A 13,403-nucleotide genomic window follows, 5' to 3' on the forward strand; every position below is an offset into this window, starting at 1 on the left:
CACCTAGAAGTGAGATAAAAAATATTTTTTTTATCTGTTAAGGATAGACGGTCGGTGTCTTCAGCAAAGTTGTAGCACATGTTAATTCAAGACACTTTGTCTAAGACACCAAATTTCTATATCTTATACATTACAAGATATGCCATTTTTTCTTAAAATTACCCTTAAAAATCACAATTTTAGTATAACTTTTTTCTAACATTTTTGACATTTTTTGTGCCTTATACAAAGTTGTTTATCAACCAAAACTACATGTTTTTGCTGAACATTGTAACTTGCTATCTCTTATGGTAAAATAGTTATTTCTAAATAATCGATTTTTATGGGGCTGTTTTGGGCTAATAGCATTATTTTGGACGCAGATTGACGCACTTAGCGATTTGTGATTTTGCAAGGGCTATTTTATGACTTTCAAGTGACATAAAGAACTTTTGGCCAGAAGCGGTCTATTCATTGATTTGTTTTAACTAGTTAAACCATAAAAATGCATTCAATTGCGGTTTTACGACTTTTTTCTCATTTTCATTGCGTTATTTCATATGGCACATGCTGCATTTGATACGTTACGGTCATTATTTTAATCTAATTAAATTATTCCCTCACCTACAGACTTCATTTAGCATGGAAATGTTTAACTTTTTTATTTTTGTTTAAGTCATAACGTTTGACCCAACTTTTTACTCTCCATAAAGCGTTACGTAATTTGTAAACGATGCCATTTGGTGAGGGAGTAAATAAAAATATATTGAAAATTACCATAACGTATCAAATGCAACATGTTTCATATGAAATAACGTAATGAAAACGATAAAATGTCTTGAAACCGCAATTAAATGCATTTTTATGGTTTAACTAGTTAAAACATAGAAATCGATAGACCGCTTCTGGCCAAAAGTTCTTTGTGTCAATTGAAAGTCATAAAATAGCTCTTTCAAAATCGCAAATCGCCAAGTGCGTCAATCTGCGTCCAAACTAATGCTATTAGTCCAAAAAAGCCCCATAAAAATAGATTATTTAGAAATAACTATTTTACCATAAGAGATAGCAAGTTACAATGTTCAGCAAAAACATGTAGTTTTGGTAGATAAACAACTTTGTAGAAGGCACAAAAAATGTCAAAAATGTTAGAAAAAAGTTATACTAAAATTTTGATATTTAAGGGTAATTTTAAGAAAAAATGACATATATTATAATGTATAAGAGATAGAAATTTGGTGTCTTCGACAAAGTGTCTTGAATTAACATGTGCTACAACATTGCTGAAGACACCGACCATCTATCTTAAACAGATAAAAAAGTATATTTTTTATCTCACTTCTAGGTGATTTAATCACCTGGCCGCTAGTATCAAAAGAAGCGCTTTTACAAATCAAGAAAAGACGCTATTCCATTTGGATCACAAAATCAGCAAAAAAAATCACTGTGCATTCTTTTCACAAAAGCAGCTGGAACACCGTCTGGCCCCGGCTTGAACGAAGTTTTGAGCTGTGATGCCGCTTTCGAGATGGTTTCTTGAGTGAGGTGTATTCTGCTAAGCGTTTGATTAGCCAAAGGCACATTGTTGGCCGCGGTATTGATGGAATCGACGGAAAGCTGTTCATTTACAAACACACTTGCAAATTTGTTTGAGAACAGATTGCAGATTTCCTCTAGGTTAGACCCAGTAGTGCCGTTGAATGTCATGGATGATGGCAAACCAACTTCCTTCCGCTGTTCGTTCAAGTAATTCCAGAAGGATTTGGGATGCAATTTTAGTCGGCGTTGTATTTTACTCTGATGACGATGAAAACAGAAACGACTCAAACGCTTGTATTCATAGTTAAGTCTAGCGTAGTAGGATTTTGATGACCATGTGCGAAATTTGGTAAACCGTCTGAGCGCAGCTTTCTTCTTCCTCTTCAGCAAAAGAAGATCGTTGGTCATCCATGGAACACGTGAATCGGTCCGAATGACTTTTTTAGGAACGTGCCTCTCAATGACATATGCCAAGACGTGAAGAATGCAATCCAAATCTATCTTGGACAGCAATTCAGCTATACCACGGAAATCAGCTCTGCGAAAGTCATATGCAACAACCGATGGACTAGAGATGAAATCACGAACAACATTGGTTTCGATGGCGACTACTAGCGGCGGATGATGAGAAACAACCTTGACCAAAGGTGCAGGTGCCGTCGATATGAAAGAAGCAGTATCACCACCACTCACGAAACAGAGATCCAGGTAGCGGACATTTTCGTTCATCACGTGGTTGATCTGAGCCAGACCAGAGTAGCAGTACTGTAACAATCAAGAAGATTGACAGCATCAACGAAATGCGAAGTGCGTTGATAATCGGGACACAGAAAACCACTGTGAGTTGGAGTCCATTCCAAGTAACAATTCCACAGCAATTTGGCATTCGTGTGGATTTATTAATTTTTTATAACAGTTACGTGAATGCTATGATAGCTAGATGCAACATTTAACGTTGCTAGAAGATGATATTTTGTACGTCAGCTCTTAGTTGTTTTCAAAACCTGTAAGAGACAAACTATAAAGTTAAAATGTGGTGGCTACAAAACCAGCTTTATTGCAGCATATAATACCTCATTTAAACTGCTAGTGGTGGCTGAATAACACTTATTTGTGACGGTTATGATAAAAGATTGATATAATACACTTTGTTGTCATGAAAGCTGCTTTTAAACTGATTGACTTGCACTTGAATCTTGATAACTTAACTTATTTATACCTTATTTTGGCTCTTCAGATGCATTACGAATGCATTGCGATGCATTGCAAACACTTATTCCTAGCTGAAAAACGACAAACTAATGTCAGTTTTCATTGTTTTTGTGCATATTCTTCATAATAACACACCCAAATTGCAAACTTTGTTGAATGCTGCTTAGTCACCATAAAAAAACGGAAAAAAGCTGAATCATCTTCAATCAGCATTTTTAAGGCAATTTTACATCTGCAAATGCCGAAACATAACAGTGTGCCCTTATTTGTGTATTTATGATGGCAAAACAGCATTTGTCGATGGAAATCTATCAATTATGGTTCCGCCATATTAATTTCACTCCGGTTGCCACAATTTCATTTTTTCAAATCATATTATCACCATGAATTTGCTCATAAGATGCTATGGTGTGATGATTAAACTGACTGATTTATTTTAGCAATTGCTAAATAACTAGAAATACGCCACTTTCAGAGGGGGCACAGGCAAATTCACTTCTTTTTCATCACATTTCACAGTAAATCTCACTCGGCACTAATGATTTGAGCACTATATCAAAATAAATCATTTCAAATAAATAATCACTTTGAAATAAATTACCATTGACGTGTTTTCAATCTTATTTTGTTTTGTTTACTTTGGAATAAATCCGGCCATATCGACGTTATGATAAAATCATTTTCAAGATTAAGCGACATTCATCTAGAACAGGTGGCTTCAAAACAGCTACCATAAATGCTATTTTGCTTTATTCGTGTGACATAAATATGCACTTCATAGCCTCTTTCAGAGTGGGCCAACTAGTCACGTTCTAATCTACAAGAGGTTTTGGGGGATGCGATGAAGGCAACAGTGCCTTGACCGTGGTTTTATGGGCGTTCATTTATAGCATCCTGGAAGTAATTCGTAAAACTAAAATTGTTACTTGGGATGCGATGTCTGGCAAGTTAAAATCACCAAGAACGATCTTTTCTTCACTAGGGGTGGCATATTCCGAGACGACGGCGATTGATTGACAGTGCGGGTTGATCCCAGACAACCAGAAGTCGCATAACAGTCTACGGACAAAGTCGTTTATTTGCACAAATTTCATCACAATCGCACAACATGGTAGATGATATCGTTTGATCGATGAGTTTCCTCGCATAAAACGCTATTTTCTGAGTTCATATGAACATTACGTTTCGTCCCGTATTGTCGTACAAAGTAAGTCGGATCAATCCGTAGCAGCTGTCAAATCAATTTTGTTATGATAAACTAGTGGTCCCGGCAAATTTCGTCTTGCCATCAAGTAGGCTGTTGATAAATGCTGTTTATAGTCCTATACAAAATGACAGTTCCATTCACACTCGTTTTTTTTTTCACTTTCCCTGTGAATATCCTAGGATTTTTATAGACATAAACACGTCGGAACACTTGATAAACAAAACGGAGGAAGAATCATTTAAATCCGTTGACCCGTTCGTGTGCCATTTCGTGACATACAAACACCATTCCATTTTTATTTATATAGATTAAGTCGCATAACAGTACAGACTAGTTGGCAAGAAAATTTACACAATCGCATAGCATGTTATTTTTTATCATACAAAATATGCATGTATAGCGCCTCCACTTTTGTACGTATAAGGCCTTTTCACATCGCATAACGCAAAAGGTGATTTCATTATACGTACATTCTGGTTGTCTGGGATGTAATCCATATCACGAGTCCGGTCCGGGGGGATGTATACCACGCATAGATAGAGTTTGCGGTCGCTAAGCTGAATAGCCACCCAAACTTGTTCCACAGAAATCCAGGAATCGTTTTCGATTAGACTTGCTTTAAGCCGGGTATGGACTTCCACAAGCACGCCACCTCCAACCGTTTGGCGGCTGTAATTCGTATTTCTATCGTAGCGGAAGACCTCGTATCCTTCTCCAAAAATGTAGCTCGAAACTGTTTGATAATCAAGCCACGTTTCGGTCAAGACTATGACATCATAGCCGTGATCTAAAAAGGCTAAATGATAGTCGTCTATCAGACCGTTCATTCCTCCAACATTTTGATAGTAAATTATGTTGTCGGATGCAGTTTGTTGAGCAGCGGCAGCACTGGAAATAGGATTACTATCAGGTACGGAAGCATTGGATTGCGGATGGTACTTGCCGACATTCGGACTTCGGAAGACCCCGTCACCCACCCCAAGCACAGGACCGGGACGGCTGCAAGTCGCTGGCTGGAGAGGCTCGACTGTGTTGGGAGGATCAGGGGCTTCCTTGATGCCAACGGTGATTTTGCGTCCCGGTGATGAAGTATCTCCATTAGAGGAAAGCAGTTGAACGGACCGGTGGAGCGGATGTTGCGTGGCAGAAGTAACTCTATTACATGGAAAAGAGCGTTCAGGTTTGCTAGAAACCGAAAAGCTATCAGGCGATGCAGAATTCAAGTTTACTAAATGATTCAGTTCCATCGAATGTTCAGCAACGTTTGAGGCATTTTTTTTTTCGTTCTCAGTAGCATTTTTATGTTCTGTCCTTTGTCCTTTGTAAACTCTAAAGATAGGAGAAGCCTATCTTTCTGCTTCTTTAGCAAAGTAGTGGCGGCTAGACTGCGTTTCTGTGGGAAGTAATTACACGGAGGCCCACCAGGCATCGTCTAACTACCGGCGAGGTGTTTTCGGCATGCGTTAACTGGTACGGTTTAGAACAACATACATACGAATCACAGAGTCGGCGCAAGGCATTGATGATAAACATCGTATACATACACTAGACTGGTCCAAAATCATTACCGGTTATTCCGCTCATGCTTGCGTAGCAAGGATTGGGAAACAATTTCCTTGTCATATCCATTCAATTGAGCATATTCATGAACTACTTTTCTCTTTTCTTTGAGCTCTTTGTTTTCCATTGGGATATTGCACAGTCGGTGTACCATCGAATGGATGGCAGCTTGTTTTTGGGATCTATTTTGATTAGAATCCGACGTAATGTAACGGTCTGTGGCTACTGGTTTGCGATGAATGCCAAACTTCAACGTATTTTCCTCTCCAAATTCCCAATTATAACGATTAGGTCCAAGCAATCACACCACTTACCTGTTTTTCTCAAGGATGATTTCGGATAAATGAATATCCAATTCGATTGATCAACTGTCTCTTCTTAATTTTTAATTGCCAACTAGTGTTTAAATTAACCACTTAACAATGTAATAGTTGCGCTTACCTACTCGGAGCAGCGAAATGCCGTTTTTAAGAATATGAACACCTGGCGCCAGCACCTCAGCGGGATTCTTCGCCTTGTTAAGGTTGATAGTGAAACCACCGGCACCGATAATCCGAATCGCGTCCTCTGTTTAAGAAATCAAAAATGTTAGTAAGATCAATCACTCTCGCGAATTCTACCATCTTACTCTCAGTTGGGAAGCATTTAGCCTTCATCGCCACCTGCAGAACGGTCATGCCCGGTTCCGGCAAAATATCGACCACCGGTGCTCCCCCGAAAGTCTGCTTAATGTCCTTCACTTCCAGCTCACCCAATGCCTCAACGTTCCCACTGTACAAGGCCGCCGTTATGTCTTCTGCCTTCTTCAGACCCTCCTCCCCATGAACCAACAGTGTCAACTCCTGTGCCAGTTTCTTCTGCGCTTCCCAGAGTTCCGGTGTTCGCTGGTGTCTCGCCATCACACTCCGGATTTCATCCAGCGGTAAGAACGTCAACAACTTCAACAATTTTTCAACCTCCGAATCCGGTGTCCGCACGAAGAACTGGTACAACGCATACGGCGAAGTCTTATCTCCACTCAACCAAACTGCATTGCCCGCGGATTTCCCGAATTTGTCACCTTCCTCGTTCGTAATCAGCGGTAACGTTAATCCGTAAACGTCCTTCCGGTCAACCCTCGAGATCAATTCGTGTCCGGACATAATGTTTCCCATCTGATCGCTTCCGCCGAGCTGAAACCGACAGTTGTGCGCCTTTAACAAATGCAACCAGTCATACGCCTGGAATATCTGGTACGTGAACTCAGTGAAACTCATTCCACCCTCGCTCTGCAGCCGGCTCTGAACCGACGCCCGCGAAAGCATCGACCCCATTCGGAAGTGCCGTCCCACGCTGGAGATGAACTGCACAAAGTTCAGCTCCCGGTACCAGTCGGCATTGTTGACCACCAGGACGGGTTTCAGGGCTCCGCTGTGGCCTCGCTTTTCCCACAGAAACTTCCGATGGTTCTGGAAGATGGTGTCCATTTGCGATCCGATGCACGCCAGGTTGTGGTTGACCATATCGAGCAGCATGGCTTGCCGTTCAGTTTTTCGACCACTGGGATCACCGATCTGTCCGGTGGCACCGCCCAGGAGGGCGATCGGTTGATGACCGGCCCGTTGAGCATGTAGCAGGCCGATGATGACTAGGAGGTTGCCCACGTGCAGGCTGTCCGCCGTGGGATCAAACCCGGCGTAGATGGTTTGTGGAGATGCTCCGAGCATACTGCGCGCTTTGTCACTGCGAATAATGATAATCATGATTAATTATAAGTCGACTTTGGTGATCATCTTAAGAGAACATTAAGTGTATGATGCAAGTAGAAGTCTAGTAACGATATTTTACTAGAAATCGAGAGATCTTCTAGCTAGCAGATCATTGATGTGATTTGAATAGAAGTCCAATATCTAGAGAATCCCTACATTACTGAAAAGACAGATTTTTGTGACTTATATCTGGTTCTTAGACAAGATTGATGATTCAGGCAGCACCTTGTGACCAAGAATCTTTTAGATTTATTTCTTATATTTAGACGTTCTATGTTAGGCAGCACTATCATGCTAATTTGGTAAAATTAAGGGCCCTATTTTATAAGTCGAGTCGATCAAAAACGACTCAACTGGAGTCACTGTCGACCAAAAATTTTGCTCGAGTCGGCTTTGTCAGTCGAGTTTATCGACAGTTGTCACTTTATGTGACTAGATTACTGTGGGAGTCGACGGGTGACATCTGAAATATGGATGCTTGCTTTGATCGACAATGACTACAGATGAGTCACATGAAACCGCTCGATTTACAAAATAGACCCCTAAATTGAGCTTTTATTAACGTTTACGCGTATTTTTTTTTTTTCAGAACAATGTGATCTAAATATGACAGCACCTTCAAAATAAGTGTTGTATGAATGGCTTAAAAGGTACAATACTCAAATCTACTTATTAAATTTTCTTTACTTGGCAATATCTAAACCATTTTTCAATGATTCCGTCATGCATTTTTCGGAAAAATTGCAAGGCATCCGAATTCCAACATACTGCATACGAGCATACTGCGCGCTTTGTCACTACGAATAATGATAATCATGATTATTTAAAAGTCAACTTTGGTGATCGTCTTAAGAGAATATTAAGTGTATGATGCAAGTAGAAGTCTGGTAACGATATTTTACTAGAAATCGAGAGATCTTCTAGCTAGCAGATCATTGATGTGATTTGAATAGAAGTCCAATATCTAGAGAATCCCTACATTACTGAAAAGACAGATTTTTGTGACTTATATCTGGTTCTTAGACAAGATTGATGATTCAGGTAGCACCTTGTGACCAAGAATCTTTTTAAATTCCTTCATTAGATTTATTTCTTATATTTAGATGTTCTGTGTTAGGCAGCACTATCATGCTAATTTGGTAAAACTAACGTATTTTTTTTTTCAGAACAATGTGATCTAAATATGACAGCACCTTGAAAATAATTGGCTTGTGGATAATTGTCTGAATTTTTAAATAAAAATACTAAAAAAATCATTTATGGCCTACATTGGCCCGTCGGGCGGAATTAAAAGGTACAATACTCAAATCTACTTATTAAATTTTCTTTACTTGGCAATATCTAAACCATTTTTCAATGATTCCGTCATGCATTTTTCGGAAAAATTGCAAGGCATCCAAATTCCAACAATAACGATTATTCCACAAATTTTCAAAACATTTAAAATATATCTTCCATAATGTCATGGCAGTTCAGAAGTTTTAACAGAAAACCGTTTTCGGCATTGAAAAGAAACCCCCCTTGAAAAACTTTTGAGCCCTTGGCTTCAACCCTGACCAGAAAAGCATAAACAAAATATCGACTCACATCGCTTCTGCGGGGAAAACGTCCTGAAAGAAACCCCGATCCTGCAACTTGAGAATGTTCCCCTCGGTGTAAGTCCGCCTCAGCTGCACCACGGCCGGTCGCACCAGACAAACGCCCACCCTTCGCAGGATCATTTCGAAAAGCTTTTCACCCAATTTTATCGTCACAATTCCACAATTTCAATCACGCACGCGAACAGCGGATCGCGGTTACTCAACTTCTGCTTTGTGACTGACAGCGGTTTGTTTGGGTTCGTCCCTGTCGGAAAGTGAGGAACGAAGAATGCAACCGCAACGACCAATCACGAAGGCGAGGCGATGCACCACGTGCATCGCAGGTGCATCGTCCTTCGAAACGTCAAAATTGATGTTTCGGTGTGTGCGTACGGTGCGTACCGTGCGTACACGAATGCAATCGGCTTTCATAGGCGTAAATAAGGGGGTGGGAAGGTGGTATCGAAATTATTGTGTCGCCAGCACTGAAATGAAGTTCGGAAGTCCAGACTTCCGAAATTTTTTGACATTTGAATTTGGCAGATACGATATATGATGAGTTAGAACTTGTTTTGGTTAACAGAATCGGAAGGGAAACAGAAGGTTATTTGTTTGTTATATTTATATTGTGTAAAGCTGTGTTTTCCAACATCTTGCTTCTTAGCTTAGTTTATATTGCTGTTTGCGTTTCACGTGCAATTGCTGTCTAATGGTGATAAGCTCCATCGAGGATAATACGCGATTGGCGTATTAACTTCGATGGAGCTTACCACCATAAAAGAGCTTCAAATGCGGCAACACAAAATACAGTCGACTCTCCACATCTCGATATCTCTGCCTATGTAGATAATTGCTTCAGTCCCTTCATTTGACATACGATTTTTCTCTTCATATCTCATATCCTCCTCATCTCGATATCGCCATATGTCGATGTGTTCCTGATGATTTTATGTCCCAAATTTCTCGCCATATGTCGGTTTGAACATTATCAAAGGTTTTTTTTTTTACTTATCTCGTTTATTTGGCAGGCTCGGATTATGAAAGGTAACTAGACCAAATATAAGCGATTCAGAACAATTTGGATACTCAAAATGAAGTTTGTTTGTTTATTATTTTCCTAGTAACGGAGTGATTTTCAATCTAGTGTGCGCGGTGTATCCTATGCAGCGCACCAGTCAATACTGTATGCCCAGGGAAGCCAAGGAAATTTCCATAACGAAAAGATCCTGGACCGACCGGGATTCGAACCCAGACACCTTTAGCATGGCTTTGCTTTGTAGCCGCGGGCTCTAACCACTCGGCTAAAAAAGGCCCCTATATTCCAAAGCAATATTCACGAATGTCCTATGTAACATTAGAATCGTGTTTATTCACACACGTTACATAGGACATGTGGTAAGTTCTCTGAACAAAGGTCCGCGTAGTAGTAAGCACCAAACAAATACATATATGATATATCTAGTTTCTCCTCTCTTCGGTGATCAATCGCTCTGCAAATGCGCGTGCAAGCCGCGCGTAAGCATTGCTCGTGTTGCTACTGGGAATCACATGCTTGGTCATCTCTGGATCTGGATGGGATCGATACAATGCATTGTAATGTCATCAGTTTGTACAATTTCATTCCCCTGGTTTACACTCAATACGTAAACTATGTGAAGAGAGGAGTGGAAGCTGAGAAAATGTCGATTCCATCCAGTAAAACACGTAAAACATTATTTTGACAAAACTACCAATATACAGTTTTAGGTACTTCATTCTCCTTTGATTACTTGAGCGTTTACAATTTTAGGATACAGTCCTGCTCTGAGAATATCGAATAAGTTGATTGATTAACTATCAATGTGACGTTTTATACTTATGAACTGTGTCTCAGATCCGCTTGTACAAATAATTCTGGAATTTGAACACTATTCCAAAGCTATTCGAGGAATGTCCTAAGTAACGTGTTCGATCATGGTGTTACTTAGGTCGTATGGTTGATTCTCTGATCAAAAGTCCAAAGTAACAATAGGGCGATATTCAAAACTGAAAAGGCAATAGATGGCTCTTTTTCAGTGGTAGTAAAAACGAAATCCCACATAGCCGTAGCGGTAAACGCGCAGCTATTCAGCATGACCATACTGAGGGTCGTGGGTTCGAATCCCGCTGGCCGAGGATCTTTTCGTAAAGGAAATTTTCTCGATTCCCAGGGCATAGAGTATCTTCGTACCTGCCACACGATTATACACATGCAAAAATGGTCAATCGGCAAAGAAAGCTCTCAGTTAATAACTGTGGAAGTGCTCATAAAGAACACTAATCTGAGAAGCAGGCTTTGTCCCAGTTGGGACGTAACACCAGATAGAAGAAGAAGAAAAACGAAATCCTGAAGCAAAGCAAGCACCACGGAAGGTGAACTAAACACAAAAAGTTATGTATTCACTTTACACTTGAAGGTCATTCGTCCCTATTTACACTTGATTTCTAATCACTACTTTTTTGATTCAGTTTCCTAATTACGTTTACGGCGGCCAGTGAAAGAAACTGAATGTTCAAAAGGTTGTTGCCTGTCCTTTTTGCCGCTGGCGCCAACTGTTAGCGTTTAAAAACTAAATGAACAATCGTTACACTATTGGTAAGAAGCGATGCAGATTTGAACATTAATCATTTTTTCAAGCTTTTAATAGATTATTTTATAGAATATGTATCAATATGAGTGTTCTAATGTGATGTTAAGAGCATCTTTAACGGGGGCGACTATTCCGGTGAGTAAAATGATCACCCACAGAGCTGTCATTTTAGTTTAGCACTCATTCTCACACCGGTTGCTACTATATTTAGTAACTCATTTCCGTATCGGTCGTTGCCTTTTGGGTCAACATATTGGGTTGTGAAAATAATGGTGATCATTACAGGTTGGAAATTTTTGGAACTCTACTGGAATATCTATTATATTGTGGTGCGGAATCAAAATAATTCAATCGGAAATACTTGTGAATCTGACTACAAGCCTTGGGATTCCGACTGGAATCCTTGTGAATCTGACTACAATCCTTGGGATTCCGACTGGAATCCATGGGATTCCGACCGGAATCCTTGGGATTCCGACTGGAGTCCTTGGGATTCCGACTGGAATCCTTGGGATTCTAATCAGAATCCTGAGGATTCCAACCGGAATCCTGAGGATTCCAACCGAAATCCTGAGGCTTCCCACCGGAATCCTGAGGATTCCAGTCGGAATCCCGAGGATTCCAGTCGGAATCCCGAGGATTCCAGTCGGAATCCCGAGGATTCCAGTCGGAATCCCGAGGATTCCAGTCGGAATCCCGAGGATTCCAGTCGGAATCCCGAGGATTCCAGTCGGAATCCCGAGGATTCCAGTCGGAATCCCGAGGATTCCAGTCGGAATCCCGAGGATTCCAGTCGGAATCCCGAGGATTTCAGCTGGAATCTGGTTCGAATACCAAGAATTCCGGTTGGAATCCCGAGAATTCCAGTTGGAATCTCAAGGATTCCGGTTGAAATCTCAAAGATTCGAGGTGAAATTCAAATGAAAGACAAATTCTTTCGAGAAATCGAATATTTCAAAAATTTCTCCCGGATTTCCAATAATTAAATCAGATTCCTAGTATTCTTATCAAATTCTTGAAATTTTACTAGAATTCCCAAAATTTCATAATTTCCACTTTATGCGCATCATATTTTCAAACTTCCCACCAGAATCTCAGAACTCCCACTGTATGCTTAAATTAAAATCGAATAGCAGCGCTACTATCGCGCAACTAAATTTGCTCACCCGATGCTTCCCGAAAGCGGGGTAGTTAGCAGCGCCCGGTACGGATCAGCGTAATGATGCTGCGCAATGTAATTTAGTTTAGTCGCGCACCGTTAAAGTTGCTCTAAGTGGTGCAAAACTAACGCTTTGTAATCAAAATCTCGATTTGTTTATATTTGTAACTTAGGACGTTTTGAGTTACGCGAGATTTGAATCAAGCTTTAGAGAGCCGTCAGCATAAATTATTATAACTTACTGCAAAGTTCCGTCCATAATTGCTGTTTTCAGCTATTTTTTCAACTAATACTGCAACCAAAAAACGATACGAAAAGTGATCGCAAAAATGTTATTGTTTTGATTTGCTAGTTACAATGTTGCGAGATCATAAATATGTTTTGAACAGAAAACAGCGTCGGAAGTAGGAAAAGTTGCCATTTGCCAGCGACCTGCCGACAATTTTTGTCTAAATGCACAATATGTTTTACCGACTGAATTCGTCATTCAGTTTTAAGCCTGATTTGCTGCTGAACAGGAATCGCTAAAGAAATTTCTCGCCGATTCCTTGCAGAAATTTTCTACAGCGACTCCCGTTTGAACTGACATCTCTTTTCAACTGCGTACTACGATCAGAAAAAAACGCTTCCTTGATCGATTCCTTGCAGGAATTTCCCATGTATCAAGATAGGCCAAGAAATTACTTGTCAGCAGCGAATCAGGCTTTACTGAGATGAACTTCTACGAAGCTAAGTATGCTGTTTTGCTCAACAAAAGTAAAGAAATTCCTTGACGGAATGGGTCAAGAAATTTCCTACAGCCCCCTTTGAAAT

General features: G+C 40.2%; 1 protein-coding gene across 1 annotated transcript; it reads right to left on the reverse strand.

Annotated features, from left to right (window-relative positions):
* Positions 1-5,854: 5,854 nt before the first annotated feature.
* Positions 5,855-9,079, reverse strand: LOC5573525 (tyrosine--tRNA ligase, mitochondrial). Its single transcript, XM_021847539.1, has 3 exons — positions 8,830-9,079; positions 6,123-7,216; positions 5,855-6,061 (listed from the first exon to the last, which is right to left on the reverse strand). Exons 1-3 carry the CDS (start codon positions 8,961-8,963, stop codon positions 5,898-5,900), a joined length of 1,392 nt encoding a protein of 463 aa, XP_021703231.1. The 5' UTR covers positions 8,964-9,079; the 3' UTR covers positions 5,855-5,897.
* Positions 9,080-13,403: the final 4,324 nt, after the last annotated feature.

This window comes from Aedes aegypti, chromosome 1, assembly GCF_002204515.2.
Source record: "Aedes aegypti strain LVP_AGWG chromosome 1, AaegL5.0 Primary Assembly, whole genome shotgun sequence".
NCBI lineage: Eukaryota > Metazoa > Arthropoda > Insecta > Diptera > Culicidae > Aedes > Aedes aegypti.